General features: G+C 43.7%; 1 protein-coding gene across 1 annotated transcript in view; it reads right to left on the bottom strand.

Annotated features, from left to right (window-relative positions):
- Nucleotides 1–20,321, bottom strand: part of LOC145392152 (uncharacterized) — a 49,551-nt gene that overhangs the window by 8,045 nt on the left and 21,185 nt on the right. Inside the window, exon 3 of the mRNA XM_080266602.1 lies at nucleotides 8,718–9,648. Coding sequence (XP_080122728.1) covers nucleotides 8,718–9,648 — 931 coding nt within the window. The remainder of the gene's footprint in view (nucleotides 1–8,717; nucleotides 9,649–20,321) is intronic.

The following is a 20,321-nucleotide window of genomic DNA, read 5'->3' as shown; positions in this document are numbered from 1 at the left end:
GGAGCGATGCTAAGTAGGTAGAGCAAGGGGTATTTTGATGGGTAGGACTGTAGGCAGATTATTATTAGGTAGGACAGTATGTAAGTAAATCGCAGGAACAGTAGCTAGGTAGGTAAATAGAGAAGAAAACGTTAGGCATTTACATTAAGAGGAGGAGGGAAGGAAGGAAGGAATAAAGATAGCAAGGACTGATGGTAGTAAAGTAGGCAAATAGGCAGGTAAGTGGTATGAAGGTAGGCAGGCAGGCAAGCAAAGAGGCAGGTAGGTAGCAGTAGGTAAGCAGGACGGGTGGTGAGCAATCAGGCCAGAGTGGAGTCAGGTAGGTGGTTTGGTGGGTAAGAATAGAATGAGGGGAGGAAGGGAGAAAAAGAAATGAACTCACCAAAGACAATAGTAAAGGCGCGAGGGAAGGGAGAAGCAAGTGTAACATGTGCTTTATATGTATGTGCACGGGTATATATATATATATATATATATATATATATATATATATATATATATATATATATATATATATATATATATATATATATATATATATATATATGTATGAGATGTGGTGTGTGTGCCTTAAGGTGTAGGGTGTGAGGTAAGGGTGTGAGGTGTAATACGTAAGAGGCAGATATGTGCATGGTGAAGTGTGAGGTAGTGTGAGGTGAGGTGTGAGGCAGTGTGAGGTGAGCTGTAAGGTAGTGTAAGGTAAGGTGTGAGATAGTGTGAGGTGAGGTGTGAGGTTGTGTGGGGTGAGGGTTGAGGTAGTGTGAGGTGAGGTGTGAGGTTGTGTGAGGTGAGGGTTGAGGTAGTGTGAGGTGAGGTGTGAGGTAGTGTAAGATGAGATGTGAGGTAGTGTGGGGTGAGGTGTGAGATAATGTGAGGTGAGACGTGAGGTAATGTGAGGTGAGGTGTAAGTTAATGTGAGGTGAGGTGTAAGGTAAAGCAGCAAAGGAGGTTACATAATGGATTAACTATGGATTTATCGACAGCGTTGCAAAGCACTGTAATACTCTAACGACGGGATATAAACTATGCCTGTAAACTGCTTGAGAACTATTTAGGGAGGGACCAAAAGAACATGACAAAAAAAGAAAGACAAGTGAGAGGAGAGAAGAGGAGAAGACAGGAACACAAAAGAGAGGAGAGGAGAGGAAAGCGAGAGGAGAGAGGAGCAGGAGAACAAGACGGGAAGAGTAGAATGGATGAATGAAAAACAGATAAGAAAGAAACAAGAGTGGAGGACGTGGAACACAGAAATGGATGTGTGGGGGAGAAAGAATTGGAAGATGAAGACGGGGAGGGGAGGGAAGAGAGAAACAGACGAAAGAGGTAAAGACAAATAAATGACCGAGGTAGGTAGGTGTGAGGTGTAGCAGCGATGGAGGCTACATAATGCACTGGCTATGGATTTATCGACAAAGTTACAAAGGACTGTAATATTGTAAGGAGAGGTCCCACACCACGAATGTAAACCCCACATGAATAATAAAGGAAGGGAGCAAGGGAACACGAGAGGAAGAGGAGAGGATAGGGGAGGAGAGACGAGGTGAGAAACAGACTGAAGAGAAGGGAGGAAATATAGGAAAGAGGATGAACTGTGGAAGAGAGAAATAGAGATGATGGGAACGATAGACTTCATAGATGGAGACTGAATATGAGGAGAGATATACCTGGAAAAAAGATGAGAAAGAAGAAAATCGAACTTAAAGACAAGAGAATGAAGAGGACAGAGAATACGGAAATAGTGAAGGAAAGATAGAATTAGGGGACTGACAGAGAACTAGAAGAAAAGGAAGAAAGAACTACAGGAGAAGGAAAAAGAACTAAAAGACGAGAGAAGAATGAGGGAAAGGCAAAATTGGATGAAAGAGTCTGTGTGGGGTTGTCAAGGTTACAAAGTACAGTAATACAGTAACGACGGGGTCCACGTTATGCCTGTAAACTGCAAGGGAGTAACCTAAGCACGAAAAAAGAGAGGAGAGGAGTGAAAGGGGAAGAGGAGAGGTTTGGAGGCGGATACAGAGAGAAGAACTGAGGGAGAGGAAAGGTGAAGAGGGGAAAGAGGAGGAGAAGAGAAGAGAGGAGATGCGAGGTGGGGAGAGGAAAAGAGAAGACAGAAAAGGAAGAGGAAAGGCACGACAGTGGATATAGAAAGAAGAACTGAGGGAGGGGAAAGGTGAAGAGGGGAAAGGTGAGGAGAGGAAAGAAAGAGGAAGAGGAGAGGTATGGAGGTGAATATAAAAAGAAGAACTGTGGTAGGGGATAGGACAGGAGAAGAAAGGAGTGAAGAGGAAGATAAAACTGGAGAAGAAATAGAGCAGTCGGAGAGAGGAAGAAGAAGAGAAGGGGCAGGATTAATTGAGAGTAAGAGGAGAGAGCTGCACATGAAGACATTACTGGTAGAGGAAGAGAGAACTAAGAGGAAGAAGAGGGAAAGACAAAAGTGGAGAGGTCGACATAACTGAGATATGAGAGAGGGACAGAGAGGAGAGGGAAGCAGGAATAGAGGAGACAACTGGGAGGAATGGAGAGAAAAGAAAAGGGAGTAAGGAATGTTTGACAAAAAATACAGAAATGGATTAAAGAGTGAAGAGTGTGAAGATGACATCGGTACTGAGAAATGTTGCACGTAACGACGGGTCCCTCACCATGCTCTCTCTCTCTCTCTCTCTCTCTCTCTCTCTCTCTCTCTCTCTCTCTCTCTCTTAAATACCGTAGATAGGAAACTGAATAAGAGAAATTGTGTAGGTTGGCTGATACATTAGATTTCAGTCTGGGTACACACACACAAAAAAAAAAAACAACGTGTGTGTGTGTGTGTGTGTGTGTGTGTGTGTGTGTGTGTGTGTGTGTGAGAGAGAGAGAGAGAGAGAGAGAGAGAGATTTACACCCCCAAAACCACCGTAAGACCAGGGATAACCATAATTTAGCTCCACAGGTTAGATTATCAATACCCGAAGGCCAACATTTAACGTGACTGACAGCCACATAAGCCCATGAGGAAGCACATACACACACACACACACACACACACACACACACACACACACACACACACACACACACACACACACACACACACACACACACACACACATCGAGCAAAACATAGCACCCACTCTAGCTTAGCGAACGCGGGTGTAAAGACTGCGTGTTTTATTTAGCTAGCAACTAGGAGGAAAGCCTGGGTAATGAGAGAGAGAGAGAGAGAGAGAGAGAGAGAGAGAGAGAAACACGAGTAATACAAGATGATAATAGCGTGCTTTGTCTACAGTGAACAGCTGATTGGAAGAACTCGGGGCAAGTAATAACAAAAATGGAGTGTCCTGTTTATCAGCTGACTGGGGTGTTGATGGTAAATACAGAAAACAAAGTGTGTTTTTGTTTACATGGTCAGGGATTTAGGATAATAAGAGTATAGGTGGCGTGTTTTTGTGTATATGGTCAGCTGATTGAACGAAAAGCTGATAAATAAACAAGATGGCGTGTTATTGTTTACATGGTCAGCTGACAGGACGAACAATGGTAAATAAACAAGATGTCGTGTTATTGTTTACATGGTCAGCTGATAGGACGAAACACTGGTAAATAAACAAAATGGCGTGTTCTTGTTTACATGGTCAGCTGATTGGAGATAATAACAGTAAATAATGAGAAAGAAGGCGGGTTTTTATTACTACGGTCTGCTGACTGGAAATAAAAATAATCGTAAATAAAAAAAAAGATGGCATACTTTTGTTTACAGGGGAAGTTGACTCAGGATAACAGTAAATTATGAAAAAATTGCGTGTTTTTCTTAATAAAGTCACCTGGCTTGGGAAAATCGCGGGTAATAAGGACAGCGTGTTTTATTTATGATTTTACTACCGCTGGGAGCTGGTGGGGGGCGCCTTCCCGTGATGGCATTGGTATAACCGGGTGGGTCTATTGTCCGAGGATTTATACATCCCTCAACTCCTTCCTTATCTCCTGCAAGGAGGATGGTGGATTGCAGAAGGTCGCCTCAGTCTGCAGTTCGCTGGGTTCACATGCAAAAGAGCCAGAAGAACTTGTTCAACTTTTAGAGGGTCTCCCAGGGTGGTGGTAATAGTAGTAGTAGTAGTAGTAGCAGCAGCAGCAGGATGAAGAAGAGTAATACTAGTAGTAGTAGTAGGTTATATTAGTGCTGCCACATGAAGGCTTCCCCCACTCCTGAATACATCACAATATACACCCAGACACACAGCAGATATATATACTACACATAGAGATAAGGGCAATATACACATCACATAAACAAAGATGAAAGGTAACTAGAATGCGTCACGTCATGAGCAATCTACTGAATTAGATATAACGGAAAGATAGAAGGCTGGTATAATGGTGATGACGATGATTTAGATGTTAATAAAGGAAGAACATGGCGCTATATTCTTTTTACTCCAACTTGGGCCGAAAATTGCCATCTCTCCAATTTCTCAATACGTCCAACCATTATTATTTTATCAGGTAATCATAATCCATCCTAAACTATTTCTTTCAGCGTCAAGCAATTATTCTCCTTCACGTGATACGTGTGGGGGTGCCCATCATCCACTCATTCTATGTAGTGTTACCATCAAATGCCTACAGTGATTGGCAAGCAAAATGGATTTCTGTAGTCCAGGAAACTACTGACAACGTTGTGTGGTAACCATAAAACCAACAAAGAGATGCCTGGTGATCTAGTGGGTTAAGGCGCTCCAACCGGATCTGGCCCATAAAAGTCAGTTCCCATGAGGGTGGGATTACTGAGCAAGTAATGCTGCTCGAGGAGGAGTGATTGGTCATTCTAGCCTAGGAATCAGAAATGAGTAGTCTAACTTTTAGCCTTTTATATATATATACGTCATGTCTCGCAATTATCGACAAGTAATTCTTTTGCATTACGAACAGTTCTCAGTCGCTAACAATTTTTTCACGTCAGGGATTATTCGTCTGGAACAACTTTTCTCTGCGTCAGTTATTATTAGTCTTAGCGTCTCGCAGTTATTACTGAGTCAAGCAATTCTTCTCCATCGCAAACAGTTCTCCATGGCATGTAATGTGTTCATGTCATACTCCCATAAAGCTTACTACGTCCTCCTCACTCACTACACACTCACACACACACACACACACACACACACACACACACACACACATACACACATTTATTACAACCTTAACCTTACACCATCCTTCAAGGAGATGGGAGAGGCGGAGGTAGGAGGAAAGGTGGAGGAGAGAAGGGAGAGGGGGTAAGGGGGTGAGTGAGAAGAGTAAGAAGAGGGAATCAGGTTAAGAAGGGGGGAAACTAAAGATGAAGAATAGGGAGAATAAACAGAGAGAGACTGTAGGAGAGAGGAGAGAGGCAGAGGGAACAAGGTGAAAAAAGGGTAGGGAGGTAAAAAGTAGGAGGGAAGGGAAAAGAGGGGAGGGATATAGATGGGAAGCAGGCAGGCAGGGAAAAGAATGGGTGAGGGGAAGAGAGGGGAGGCGAGATGAAAGGGGAGGAAGACAGGAGGGGAGAGAAGAAGAGGATGGCAGATAGTGGGAGGAATGGCGGATGAAACGCAGGGAAAGGAAAGAAGAAGAAGAGGGAGGTTGGAAGAGAGGGGAAAGGAAGGAAAGGGGGGGGGGAGAAAGAGAGGGGAAAGGCAGGAAGGAAGGAAAGGGGGAGGAAGAAGGGAGAGAAAACGCAGGGAAGGAAAGAAGGAGAGGGGGGAAAGGGAAGGGGGGAGAAAGGGGTGATAGAAGGGGAGGGGGTGATAGCTAATGGTGGAAGGCTATAAAATCCGTGGCGTGTCACCTACGAATTCAATTTGTGTATGGATTAGATAAACATTATGGGGTCCAAGGGCAATAGCTTAGGGGAGAAGAGGGAGAGAAAGTGGAGAGGAAGGAGGGGGGTAAAAGTGGAGGAAGAAGGAGATGCGAGAGAGAGGAATGATGATGAGAAGAGAGAGGTCGAGAGTGAGATCTGAATACGTGAATGAAGACTGCATGTACTTTTACGTTTCAAAAGTCTCCTCTAAGAATAAAAACTTTTTTCCAAAGAATTTAAAAAAAAAAAATCATCCTCATGCATAGGTTAAAAAGAGGGGAAGGAAGAATATGGTGAAGCAAAGGAGGGAAGGGAGAGAGTATGCAAAAAGCGATGAAGAAAGGGAAGATGAGAAACAAGAAAGGAGGAAGAAGTGAAAAAGAACCAGGAAGGGGCACAGAAAGAAAAAAAAAATAGAAGTGAAGGAGAAGGAGGAGGAGGAGGAGAAGGAGGTGGAGGAGGAGGAGAAGGAGGTGGAGGAGGAGGAGGAGGAGGGTCAACATACATCACTCATACACCCTGCACCTCACGACGAAGGCAAAAATCGACACCCTACACAAGAAACCAGTACCGGTAAGGAAAAAAGTGGTGGAAATAAACGGTAAATGTGGATTTCTGTGCCATGTCAAGAGGGTTACGTGAAGGACCGTATACGTCAGAGAGGTCATTTATTTTAGGTAGTCCTTCGTTAGTCCTTCCTTTTGTGAGTAGCAATAGAAAACGAGGAACCATGTACTGTGTAACAAAATAACAGAATCAGACGCAAACTTAATATCTCAGGAAGCAAAATGAGCACAAACAGCAATAAAAATAAAAAAGTCAGCACCCAAGGTAGAACATACGCACCAATAGCCAAAGAAAAACGATGCAGAAAATAAACTGAAATTGCAGGTTTGCGTCCCAGTTGTCAATGGTTACGAGGAAATGGATATGTCACGGAGGTTGTGTCTCTTTCTCTTTGTTCTCCATTACCCCCTTTTTCTTCACACTTTTCTTCCCCTCACCTTATTCGTAGCATGCCATGATCTCATTCTTTGATCTGTCTTCCTTTCTCTTCCTTGTATCTCTTCCTTACTTCACTTCTACCACTCTATTCATATATATTTTTTTTTCAATAAGTCTACACTCTACCCTGCCCCTCTTCTTTCAGTCTTCCATTTTTCTCCTCTCCTTTCCTTGTCCTCGCTTCTATCTTCTCCTTATTCACAAATCTTCTCTAATCCTTCCCCTCTCTTCCCTTCCTCTCATCCTCCCATCCTTTTCTCCCTTTATTCATTGTATTTTTTTTTTCTGCTCGCTCTAGTCTCCCTCCTTACTTCCTTCGTCCGTTCATCCCTTCCTTTCCTCTCCTCGTTTTGTTCCTTTCCACGTTCATATTAAATCAACAACTCTGACCTTTCCTTTACCTTCCCTTCCCTTCCCTTCCTCTTCCTTCCCTCATCCTTTCCATAACAGGTCTATTCTTCATCTCTTTTCTCATCCTTCTCTTCTCATCCCTTCCTCTCTTCCTTCATTCTTTCCGTCTCCCTGTTCAAATCAAATCACCTTTCATCCTCCTCTTGTTATCTTTCTCTCTGTTCATAATAAAAGCAATTTCTTATGCTTTTACACCAATTCTTCCTGTATTTTTCTTCCCTGTTCATTAGGGCGGATATTGTTTCACACATTCCATTCGCTTCCCTAAATCGTTTCTTTTTATTGTCCTCCCTACTGTTCGTACAAAATTCTCTCTCTCTCTCTCTACTTTCCTAATTATTTTGGCAACATTTTATATCACACAGCAGAAAACCTCAAACACAACACTTTATAGATGCCCAAAGAAGTAAAACATCTCTATTATTCCCTTTCATTACAGACCCCTACAGAAGATATTATTAGAAAAGGCTGAGGGATGGTGAAGGAAGGGATGGGACACTATGGTAGGCTAGAGGAGTGCTGAAAATTTAACATGGGGCGAGTAATGATAAACATGTGTATGGTGGGTTAATCTATAAGGTGGTGGCTGTGGCGGTGGTGGTTGTGGTGGTGGTGGTGTGTGTGTGTGTGTGTGTGTGTGTGTGTGTGTGTGTGTGTGTGTGTGTGTGTGTGTGTGTGTGTGTGTGTGTGGTGGGTGATTCTAAAGAAATGCTGTTTTGTTGATAGTTGATAAAGGTGTTGGTGGTAGTTACGGATGGGTGTAGAAGGTGAATCCATGAAGGTGTTAGAGGTGTAGGCGATGGGTATTGTAGGTGAATCCATGAAGATGCTAGTGGTGTTGGTGTTGGTGTTGGTGGTGGTAATTAGTGGTGTGTATAGTAGGCGAAGTTACACGGTGGTGCAGGTGTTGGCGATAGTTAATGGCGTATATACAGTGGGTAAATCCAGTGAGGCGTTGCTAGTGGTGACGGTGCATGGGGTTAGTGGTGCCTATAGTGGAAGAATCTGTAGTTTTAGGGGTAGTGTACTGTAGGTGTTGGTAATGGTCAGAGGAGTTTATATAGTAAGTAAGTCTGCAGAGGTGTCGTTAGTGTGCTGGTTGAGGGACGCACTGTGGGAGACTGTTAGTGAGTCGTGCACAGAAAGGGACATGGGTGACGCCTGTGTTATTATGCCGTCATTTGTGAGGCCAAAGAAATGGGTGTAGTGTGAAGGTGGGAGTGTGAGTGGAGTGTGGGTGCAGTATGAGGGCGGAAGTGTGTGTGCAGTGTGAGGGTGGGAGTGTGAGTAAAGGTGTGGGTGCAGTGTGTAGATGGGAGTGTGGGTGCTGGTGTGGGTGCAGTGTGAGGATGAGAATGTGGGTGCCGGAGTCGGTGAAGTGTGAGGATAGGAGTGTGTGTGCAGGTGTGGATGCAGTGTGAGGGTGGGAGTGTAACTGCTGGTGTGGGTGCAGTGTGAGGGGTGGTGGGAATGTGGTACTCACGGCAGAGAAGACATATGCGCCGATGATGAGGTAGGCGAGGAAAATGGCAAGGACGAGGAGATGTAAGGGAAGGAGAAGGATGGATGAGCATGGTGCCTGTGTCATGGCGGGCGGGCAGCAGCAGGGGGCGTGTTTGCGGGGCTTGATGGGATCTGGGGGTGGCTGTGCGAGGGGTCGCCACAGCGTGTGGGTGTGGGTGGCGGCGGCGGCCAGGGCCTGGCGGCCCCCGCCGCTCCCCGCCACGTACTTGCGGCTCTTGGCGTCACGGTCGGACCGCCTGCGGGAAACTTTAGGGTCGCGCCGTTCCTCCCGCCGCAACACCGCCGCCAGGCTGGTGCTGGTAATTCCGTACCGCCCCGCCTGGGGAGTGGCCTGCCCGTGAGTTGGGGCGGGGGGTTGAACAGGGGCAGAAACGGATGCAGGGGGGACTGTGATGCCCTGAGTAACGGGAGTACGGGGTGGAAGGGCAGCTGCAGGCGTCGGTGGCGGGGGCAGAGGAGGGGGCAGAGCGGGGCGAGGCGGGGCAGGTACCGTGGTGGCGGGGAGCGAGGCACTGCGGGCTGGGGCGGGTACCAGTCGAGCCTGCCGCACACCATCACGCCACCCCCCCGCCCCCGCCACCGCCGCGTGCCGCACCCGCCGCCGGGTCTCCACCCTGCCCCGCCCCGCCCGCACCACACGCCCCTGCCCCACCCCGCTGCGAGGCCGTTGCCGGCCCGGAGTTAGCCGCTCCAGAGTTAGTGAGGAGGGCAGAGAAGTTGCAGAGCCCCGGCCTGCCCTGGCACCCTCCCCCAGCCTGGCAAGCACAGGGTCACTGCCGCCCCGCACCAGGGCCTGGTCCCGCTCCTCGCCCCGATCACCGACGTGTCGTTCCGTCCGTCGTGTGCCCCGCGGGGCCCCACGACGCTCACCCACGCTGCCCCCACCGGACCTGCAACACAACACACTCGTTAGTACACACACACACACACACACACACACACACACACATTTATATACCACTGGAGCCTTAGTCCACTAGAATGGATGTAATTGGGAGTTTTCAAATGTTAATAAAGAGGTAAACCCTGGGGACCCTTGAACTTAGGGACTATGAGCCGAGAGGCAGAGGGCGGTACGCTAAGTACCCTTCTAGCCACACCACACACACAGTAACCCTGAAATCTAATTAGTTAAACGCTAACAAAACTTTCCTTTTCTTTAAAAACCTATGCTCTATAATACACACTGCCCACACACCGTCTATCTGGTTATCAGTCACCCCAGCCTTTACTGCCACATCAAGAGTGAACAGCATCCGGACACAGGCTAATCAGTCCAGACATTTCAGGCAAGTGACCAGTCTCTAATCCCTGAGTGGCATCATACGTGTAATAACCCCAACCCTCACTCAGATGTAAACCCTTCATCAGTGCATTCGATAGAAGCGCCGTACGCTACAAACTAAAAGAGGAAAATTTCACGTCATACGCATCACACCACTACCAAGAAGAGGAGTCACCACAGGCGGTCACACACGCAAGCCAGTCATATATACAGAAGATACCACCCAACTTAACATGGAAGCTAGTGTTATTATCTGCATTCCTCCACACATCCTTGCATTATGTGTAGTACGTGTAGGTATTTTGGTAGCACGGTACATGACACGTAAACTGTTGCTTCTTTACACGTGAGGCTTTAGTTGAGCAAATATATCTAACGGTAGAACTGCACAGTACTTTAGGGGTATCGCCACAAGACACCATCGTACTGAAGGGGTTAATGGATCAAACCCCTTCATTACGAGGCCTAAAATCGTCTGAAGGCAGCAAGCGCACACGTACAGAGGCTGCGTCGTATTGCCCTAAAAAAATCGTCCCTTAAGCCGAGTTAAATCGTCTGGTTGAGTAAAATAATATAGTGAAAGAAAAAATTAAATAAAAAATGAGGTGAAATTAATCAAACACTTTCTTTTGTTTCTCCCTCGTCAGGTGGGTACAGTGTTGCCAAAGCAGAGAGGGATAGGGAGCAGTGTTGTCATGCAGGGGGTCAGACGTCAATATCTTGCACTTCCATGAACGTACTGCAATATTTATGGTTCCTAGTACTACACACACACACACACACACACACACACACACACACACACACACACACACACATCTTTTCTTATCTACAGCCTTTAGTTTATTTACACACAGGAAAATACATGAGCAAGCACAAACACACACAGTTCTTTCCTTTCCCATAACCATGACTTCCTTTACACACACACACACACACACACACACACACACACACACACACACACACACACACACACACACACACACACACACACACACAGGGTCAACATTTCCTTCTTTTTTGTCCTTAAGTTTTTCGTGCCATGCTTATCTAGTATTACTTCCGTCATACCCTAATCACGTATATACTGTTCCACTTCCGGGTCACTCTTAGTCACCTCTCTCTCTCTCTCTCTCTCTCTCTAATCGTCTGCACTGTTTCCTTCCCTCCTTCCTCCCTCTCATTCTCCCATTTTTCTTATTTTCCATCTTTTCTTCCCCTCCTTTCAAATGTCTTTCACTTCCCCCTTCATCCTTCGTTCCTTCTGTCCTTTACTTTGCTCTGTCTTTCTTCCCCTGTCTTCTTCTTGAACTTCTACACATCGTCCCCCAGTATTCGTCCTTCCTACAATCGTCCTTCTCCTACTCCTCCTTCCTTTCACAGTTCCAGTCTTCTTCGTGTTCATTCTCCATTAACCCCTACATTAACATTACGCCTGTCACTTTATATTCTTGCTACTTTTAGGCAATTTAATTATGCTAGTAGGAAAGGCATTTTAAGTTGAAGGGTTACTCGTAAATACAGTCTTCATCAAACTCATCACTAACTGGGGCTCTCCTGTAGGTAAAATCTATTGGATGTAGCAAAAATAAAATACGACACAGGGTTAAAGATGCTAATTCCTTCTTTTCCCCTCCTTCTCCTTCTTCTCTTACATCTCTACTGCTCCTCCTCTTTTTCTTCCTTCCTTCCTTCCTCGAGTAATATCCACACCCAATAATACGTTCCCAGAAGACAACCAGGATACTCCATTTCACTGCTAATGACACAGTATACACAATCACTTTCCAGTATTCCCTGATGTGAGGCAGACGGTCCTCCAGGTCAAGGTCAGCATTACCACGTCCATCACAGCCAGCCAGTGTGACCTTTGAGTGACTTTTGGTGGCTGTCAAGGTCACTGTTGATGGTACTCTTAGCAGAAAGTGTGAACAGCAGAGTGAGTGGATGGTGTACAGTGTTTTGGAAAAGATAGGGTGTGGCTTTTTTTTTTTTTTTATACAGTATACCATATGAATGTACGTATACCAGCATGGATGTATGTATTTTCGTATTTATGTGTGTACGTATGTATGTATGTATGTATGTATGTATGTATGTATGAGGAGGAGAAGGAGGAATAGAAGAAGAATCCTCTTCATCATCATCACCATCATCTTCTCTATGCCTCCCTCAAGCTACCAATTTCTCTCCATTTCTCTTCCCTCTCCACCCCTACCACAAAGCAACATTTCCTATCCCCATGTCTTCTCATTCTCCTCCTCCCTCTCTTCTTGCTTCTCCCTCCCATAAGATCCACTAATTCCTTCTTATTCTTGTTCCCCTCTTCCTCCTCCTGCCTCTCTTCCTTGCCCCCATCTGCTAGCCTTCATTTCTCCCCTCCATATATCGTTTTTCTCCTCCCCTTCCTTCATCTCTTTCTCCCTTCCCTCCCTACGCCTTCCACAAACCACCAAGGCCTTTCTCTGATTCTTTTCCTTCTCTCCTTTTCCTTTTTCTCTTCTTCCTTCCTCTTTTCCCTCTGCGCGTCGAGCAACCACCTACATCTCCTCTTCCTCGTCTTCCTCTTTCTTTCCCCTCCCACTTATTCCTCCCCTTCTCTCCCTGCACCCCGACAAGCCCCTCACTCCTCTCGCTAATACCTCCTCAACTTAATTATTTCCCAGAATTTCTTACTGGTACAAGGTTTTAAACTCTAATGTCCACTTTTTCTACAACACTAATGCTCTTCCTAATTTACGTGATATATTTGCTTCTACTTTTCTCGTACTTAAGGAATTTGCTCACGTAACTCCATCTGCAATAAAATCAAATCTGCAAGAGGTATAGATTTCACAGAGCCATGAGTGTTCAAATGGTAAAAATTAAATCCATATATTGAAACTCTATTTACTGAGAAGAAGAAGAAAAAAAGCCTTGTGCCCGACTTGGACCCATCTCAAGTACTGTACCATTTTTTTTAAACTGTGCTTGAGAAACTAGCTCTAACTCATTTAAAGTTTCAGCTAATAATTTTTTTCTTCAAGTAACAGCCCAATATCCAGGCGTACGTTATTGATGAAAACGGTGCCGACATTAAAACAAACGAGAATGTCAAAGAGAATATCAGATGTGTAATATGTAAAACAAATAGCAGGGGAAGTGATGTTACGAAGCTTACGATATGACTTAAAAATAACGGATCTAAGACGCACGGGTCGTTTACGTTGCTGTCCTCTGACGTACGAAATGTTTCAGTGCGCGTAACGTAACCCCTCCAGTACGGTGGCGTGTTATTGTGTTCTTGCTATCTCCAGACGATTTTAGTCAGCCTTGGAGAGATTTATAGAGATTCATAGGGATTTTTATGGGCTTAGATATGCTCTTAATTAACCCCTTAAAACAGGAGATTTTTACGTAAGAATAAGATGAGCAAAATCGTCTGGTGTCTGCATCGTAGGAGAGAACAGTAGGGGTTAAGATACAGCCTTCATTAACCCCTTCGCAACGAGGGGTTATCTTAATCTGAATAAAATCGTCTGTCTTGATTATCTTAGGAGACTTGGGGGGGGGAGATACCGCCTACATTAACCCCTTCAGAACGAGAGGTCTTTCCTACGTTAAATAAAATCGTCTGGAGAGAGAAAGCATTAGGAAAGATATATACGTCCTCGTCGTGAAGGGGTTATGACGTTATCAGCAGGTGACTCACGGTGCATCTGTAATTACACGTACTATGGCACTCAGGTAATTGAATCAACGTTATTATTAGTTTAGCTGACGTGATTGTTGGAGTTACCTCTATGCCCCTTCTCTGCGTTTATGGATTCTATTTATTTATTTATTTATTTATTTATTTATCTGTTTATAAGTTTTATTGTTATTATTATTATTATTATTATTATTATTATTATTATTATTATTATCATCATTATTATTACTATTATCATCAACATCATCATCATCATCAGTAGTAGTAGTAGTGGTAGTAGTAGTAGTGGTAATAGCAGTAGTAGAAGTAGTGCTGCTACTGTCAGATGCCTTTTTTTCAGAGGTGGAAATATATGAAGTTATTCCATTCTGCAACTTCTCATTTCGTAAACTCACTCCTAAGTTAAGAAAAATCGTCTGAACACACCAAGAATAAATACAAAAGCCTTAATCGTCCTGACAAGATAAAAATAACTGTTACTCTTTCACTTACGTAATTAAATCAAGGTTGTTATTATATCACGTAACGTGATCACTGAATTAATCTGTGGCAAATCCGGTTTGGTCACATTTTAATTTGTCTTCCCAACTGCAATCTGAATTACTAAGTCGATAATCCTCTTCACTACGGTTCTAGTTGATTCTTGATGCCTCTTGGTGATTTTATTTAATTTGAAAAAGACCTACAACAGAAGAGACAGGGTTAACGAAGGCTATATTTAATTCCAACAGCTAGAAAAATGTCTCTCCTAAGCTAAGAGAAGCCTCTGTAGGCAGCAAAAACAGATTTAAAATAACGTCCCCGAGCTGAAAGACTGAAGGTTGAAAAATGCATCTATTTCTAATAAATCTATCTACCACAGCACGAAAGCAATTCATACCAAAGAATCAGCACAGGAAAAAATATATATATGTGTATTTAACTATGCAAAGATTCTGAGTTCGAATTTTTGGCGGTAAGCTCGAATCTCCCATCATGTCGGCCGAATTATGGGCAAATTAAAGCCTCTAGTATTTCAAACAACATGATCACTAAAACGAACATCACTATTCCTGTCGACGGTTTTGTATCATTACTCTGACTGGGATCGCTCTATCAGGAATTTATGGACCCACTAACAAAACCAATGCCCGTCATCAACCGCCCTGACATTCCCGTTCATCTCCAGCCATGAATGTTAATGCCCGATGCAGGTTTTCTCCTTTCTCTTTGATCGAAAATTTATAGGACCATGAGTGAGCCATATTCTCGTGGGCTTCGGAGGCTCATAGACACATCTGCCTTATGATACACTCGTTTTCTTTCTGTATAATGTACGTTACTTAATGAAAATAGTATCGATAATAGACGAAAAAGACGATATCTCGTACTATGAATATAACCTTGTTGTTTGGTTGGGGTGGGTGGACGGAATGGGTGGATGAGCGTGTGTGTGAGGGTGGGGAGGTGGCAGTGTGTCGAGGTGTGTGGATGTGTGAGGGTGTGGGGATATGGTGACGTGTGAGGGTGGGTGTGTGGGTGGTTGGGTGGGAGTGTGAGGGTGTGAGTGCGGTGGTTTGGTGTGTGTTGGGGGTGTGTGGTGATGTGATAGGGTAGGTAGGTGTGTGGAGGGTGATGAGTTGTTGTGGTCTGCGTGTCGTGAGCCTCTCAGTGGTGGCGGGAAGAAAGGTGGTGCGGTGGTGAGGTGTGAGGGGTGGCAGTGGCGTGGGGGTCGGTGAATCAATAGCCCTCATTACCGCTAATCACCACACTCACAACGTTTAGGGCAGGCATTGTGGGGGTCGGTAAGTGTGGCCAGTCTGGGTTACCGTTTAATGCTGATGAACGGCCCACTTAAGACAAAATAAAGGAGAAAACAGGAAAACTGGAAGCCATTCAGAAATTCCCATGCAACTTGAGACATCTTTCGTCCTGCTGAATGCGTTGGGCCTACTTGTGCAAAACAGCTGCCTTAGAGTTGTTCGTCCCTTTCGCTCTGCTAATTACTAACACGCTATGTGTCCTCCGTCCCTTTCGCTCTGTTGATTACTAATACACTAAACTTTAACATGTGTAATGCAAATCAAACTCAGTCAGAAATTAATGTGGTTAGAGACAACTAACGTGTGACGTGGGCATATGAACTGCGCAGAAAGAGGACGAATCAGAGACAGGAGACCACTTCAAGAATTGTAAGAACCTGGCCGATGCTGAGAAACAGTCCATGTGATATCTTTTCAACCAGATTGATTTGAGAGATAAACAACTTGACTTATTTAAGCACAATACTGATATTTTGGTTTTTCAGGCATACAGTCTCTAAGCCAGTAAATCACCCACAAGTAAAGTAAATGAGCTTTAGGTAAAAGGGCAACGATAACGAAGAAAAGGTCTCCTGAAACTTCCAGAAGTAAATACCAATATCCCTGATGCTTCCTCAGGGCATTTGGAGTAGAAATGTTAGCTGTCAGCAATAAGATACCCAATAGTCTCTTCTACAAACTGTACCTGAAGAAATGATTTAGCTTTAAACAAGGTGAAAGCTTTTTATCTACTATCAATAACTTCCATACTATTTGCAGTTCATCTCTATACAGATCGCGCTTTCTTGTTAGGTATGCTACAGTCGCCATCAAAATTCATGTCACCTTCCGTGTTTTTCTAAGTACTTTGAAAATCAGTGCGGCGAATCTGCAGCAACCAACACTGAGGATTTTCGACCACAGATCAATGCCATCGTTGTCTTGGCTGCAGAATTACCACACTAGTTTTCAAAGTCCAGGGAGAGAGATGCAGGAAAGGCGACGACAGGGCTTTTGATCCCGACTGTACATGAGTGGGAAAGGTGGTGGTGGTTAGAGAAGTGGCCAGCAGACTGAAAGGACGTGAGTTCGATCCTAGGCTGGGGTAGGGCACAGTCCGATGGTTTGAATTAGGTTAGTAAAGAAAAAGTAGCACAAAAACATCGCCACAAACACCATCACATCATTCCGACTGAGAAATCCTTAGCAAGTTTTCAGTATGGACGGTGGGTGCTGGCGCGAGGAGGTTTCTCTCTCTCTCTCTCTCTCTCTCTCTCTATCGTTTGAGGCAACTTTAGTACCTTCTCTACCATGACCATGCATTCGTTTTATTTTTGCTCACTTTAAACGATTTTTTCTCCACCACGGCGACATGTCAGTTTGGAAGGGTTAGATTCAGCATTCCTAACTACCTTGGAATGAGAGGTGTTTACTAAGCAGGGTATGACTCGTCTAACTGATGCAACGAGAGAGAGAGAGAGAGAGAGAGAAGAAATGAAATATGCACTGGACTAAAAAGGTTAATCTAGTGACTCGCTAGTATCAAATATTGCTAAGTTGAGAGAGAGAGAGAGAGAGATGCAGAGGGACAGACAGAGATAGAGAGGCGCACTGGATTGAAAAGGTTAATTTATTTCCAGCTAAATTCCACTGTTTGGACTAGTTTCTCTGACGTCAAATATCGTACGTTTAGTGCAGCAAATTATTTAGGTGTCTGCCCCTCCCTTTCTTCGACTAATGAAGGTAGTGGTGATGATGATGATGATGATGATGTTGATGGCAGTGGTGATGGTTGTGGTGAGTGCTGTGGTGGTGGTGATGGTGGTGGTTAGCAGAGAGAGAGAGAGAGAGAGAGAGAGAGAGAGAGAGAGAGAAGAAAAGTGCTATACCATTCTCAGGCCATTAACTAAACTTAGACTTCAGGCGTGGAGCATTTTAATTTAGTTTGGATAATCTGAGCAGGAGAATCCAAAATGAATCCAAATACACTATACTTATGTAGTTTACCCAGACATTTGACATTAGGGTTGACATTTCCTTTTAGATGACCGTGATGTGACCTTTAGTGGCATGATATGTGCTAGAGAGAGAGAGAGAGAGAGAGAGAGAGAAAGAGTCTCTCTGGCGAGTGTGGATATGAACATAAAAACTTTATGAGCATATTCATAACATTACTAGCATTATCAAACTGTGTGTGTGTGTGTGTGTGTGTGTGTGAGAGAGAGAGAGAGAGAGAGAGAGAGAGAGACTTTTGCTCGATCAATCTCCTTCACACAACTCAGCTACCTTTCCCTTTTTCCAATATCCAGCACCACTGTACAGGCCAGTCACCCCACCACTCCATAAAACAAAATGTACTCCCATCTTGTTAAATTCGCAACACATGTCCTGGTGAAATGGGTTGCGTGTTGACTACGTGGATAACAAATTTGCGCCCTTGTTGCATGTCCGTGTGTGTGTGTGTGTGTGTGTGTGTGTGTGTGTGTGTGTGTGTGTGTGTGTGTGTGTGTGTAGGTGTAGGTAAGGGTACATGCAAGGATGGTTTAGCTGATTACAGTCTTAATGGTCACGAAAACAAAAGTGTGTAAAAATGTTAATGATACGAAAAAGGGACACTGCCGTACTGTACTCATTCTCCGACTATTTATGCATTTATTTATTTAGCTGTGACTAATACTGCATGTTGGTACTGCCTCTTTTTCAGCTCTCTGAATGCGTAGTCTTTTTATTTTATTTTTAATGCAAAAAGAAGGAGTCAAAGGCTGAAAGTCTGAAAATACGTTGTCCTTTCTAGGGAAAATTTTACAGTGAGCCAAAATCAAGATCCTCTCATTTCAATATGTCTGGGTACACTCTTTTTAAAAGTCCTGAGATCACAGGCAGTGGAAAATGCAGACTGAAGAAGAGTTCCAAATCTGATCAGCTGCATAAATGAAATATTGAGAGTACCGGTTATGTAATTCTTGCAATAGAGGGCTGAAAAGAAATTGGGATGGGGTGAGAGTGCTTTCCTGGACAGATACTGGGCGTCCGCTGTAAAGAGGGAGGGATGCAGGCAGACATTTCAAAAGATGAGTATACAGTGAAACAGCGACAGTACCGTAGAGGGAGAGATACAACCACTGACACTGCGGCGACGACAGAAAGGTTGAAGGAAGTCAGTCAGAGGAGTTAATGGAACGAAAAGTCTTATACTTCACTGTGTTTAGAAAAGTTGTATGTTGAGTCCCTCACATATGAGTTACTCCCAGACAATTTTATTAAATTTAAGAAGGGTCTCAAGGAAAGGAGGGGATAATTAAGGCTATGTCAAAATTTTCCTGACTGAAAATACTATCTGGACAAAAAAAAAAAAAAAAGTGCAAAAGGCACGAAAAAATTCAAGGACATTAGTAAGTAAATTAAAAATAAAGACCCTCGGAGACTAAAAGGCTTAAAGCTTTGCGGCGTCTCTCTCTCGCTCTCTCCCTCAATATACTACAGGAATATATATATATATATATATATATATATATATATATATATATATATATATATATATATATATATATATATAATTTTGTAGTGACATGATCCTTCGCCCCAGGATGACATTAAAAACTTCTTCAGTACCATGGTCTTTAGCTTGTTAGTACAGTAATACCTCCAGACAATTTTTATTAAGCTTAGCCTGAGAGACTTCAATTTGGCGGGGTTAAGTGTTGCATTCATTAACTCGATCAAGATTGAATAAAAATCGTCTAGGGGCAGCAAAAATAAAGTGAAGAAAGACATCATCATCTTGAAAGGGGTTTAATATATATGGGAGCGGTACATTATTTTACTTAACAATTAATGATCCCGTACCCACAAAGAAATTAATCACTATGAAAAGAAAGTAGTAACACCATATTCATTCGGCAACTCATTTTTTTTTAACTGGATTATATGTAGCCTTAATTTAAAGCACATTTGAGAGCAGTCTATTATTTTGTAGCGTGATTAATGACCCGAGCGTGCCAGGAAGAAATTAATGAAGTGAGTAATCTGAGGGTGGGTCGAGGTTGCGACGGCGACGACTTGTTTGCACTTCATAGAAAACGCGTGCAATCGGGTCTCCAGAGAGAACGAAGAGTACACGTCCTGTTACAAGGGTTACTATGCTATATTATTAAAATCATTACTTGTGAGTGGAAGATTGTTCTCTCTTCTACAGCGGATGAAAACATTCACTATGAAATTGTTGTATATAGCGAATGTGGGCATCGATACTGTGGACACTGGCGTTACCCCTTCAGTAAGATGACTTCTCATATATTTGGTCACCGATTGATTCTGTGATCTTTGGAGAGGCCTATCGTAAATATGAAATATACATTTTTTTTTTTTTAATATAGTGTTGTGAAAGGAATAGATACAGGCTCTACCAACTCTTCCGGCACAGTAACGTCATTTCTATTTCATTCTTGCTACCACCAGACGGTTCTCTTTACAGGGATAGATTAGAAAAAGGTATTCATAAGAGTGTCTGGCAATGAGAGGATTATTGAAGGTTGCCTAGCTTGCCTGTAACCCCTTCAGTTCAGTCAGCCCATCCTAAGCTGAATAAAATCGCCCAGAAATGATAAAAATAAAACATAATAGACGTCATCGTAATGAAGATGTTGAGTACAATTTCTGGCATTAACAAGAATGGATGACGTCACTTTACTGAACGATGTTTACGTGTAGACACTGTGCTGTATGATGGCAATTTAGATGAGGAAGTGGAGATTGTAGTATGTGTGTACATGCATTGAAGGACGTGATTAGTGATGGAGTTTT

Source organism: Coenobita brevimanus, chromosome 21, assembly GCF_032717465.1.
Source record: "Coenobita brevimanus isolate Jiangsu-jjx chromosome 21, ASM3271746v2, whole genome shotgun sequence".
NCBI classification, from domain to species: Eukaryota; Metazoa; Arthropoda; class Malacostraca; order Decapoda; family Coenobitidae; genus Coenobita; species Coenobita brevimanus.
The sequence above is the reverse complement of the archived record's forward strand: the minus strand, read 5'-3'. Positions and strand labels throughout refer to the sequence as shown.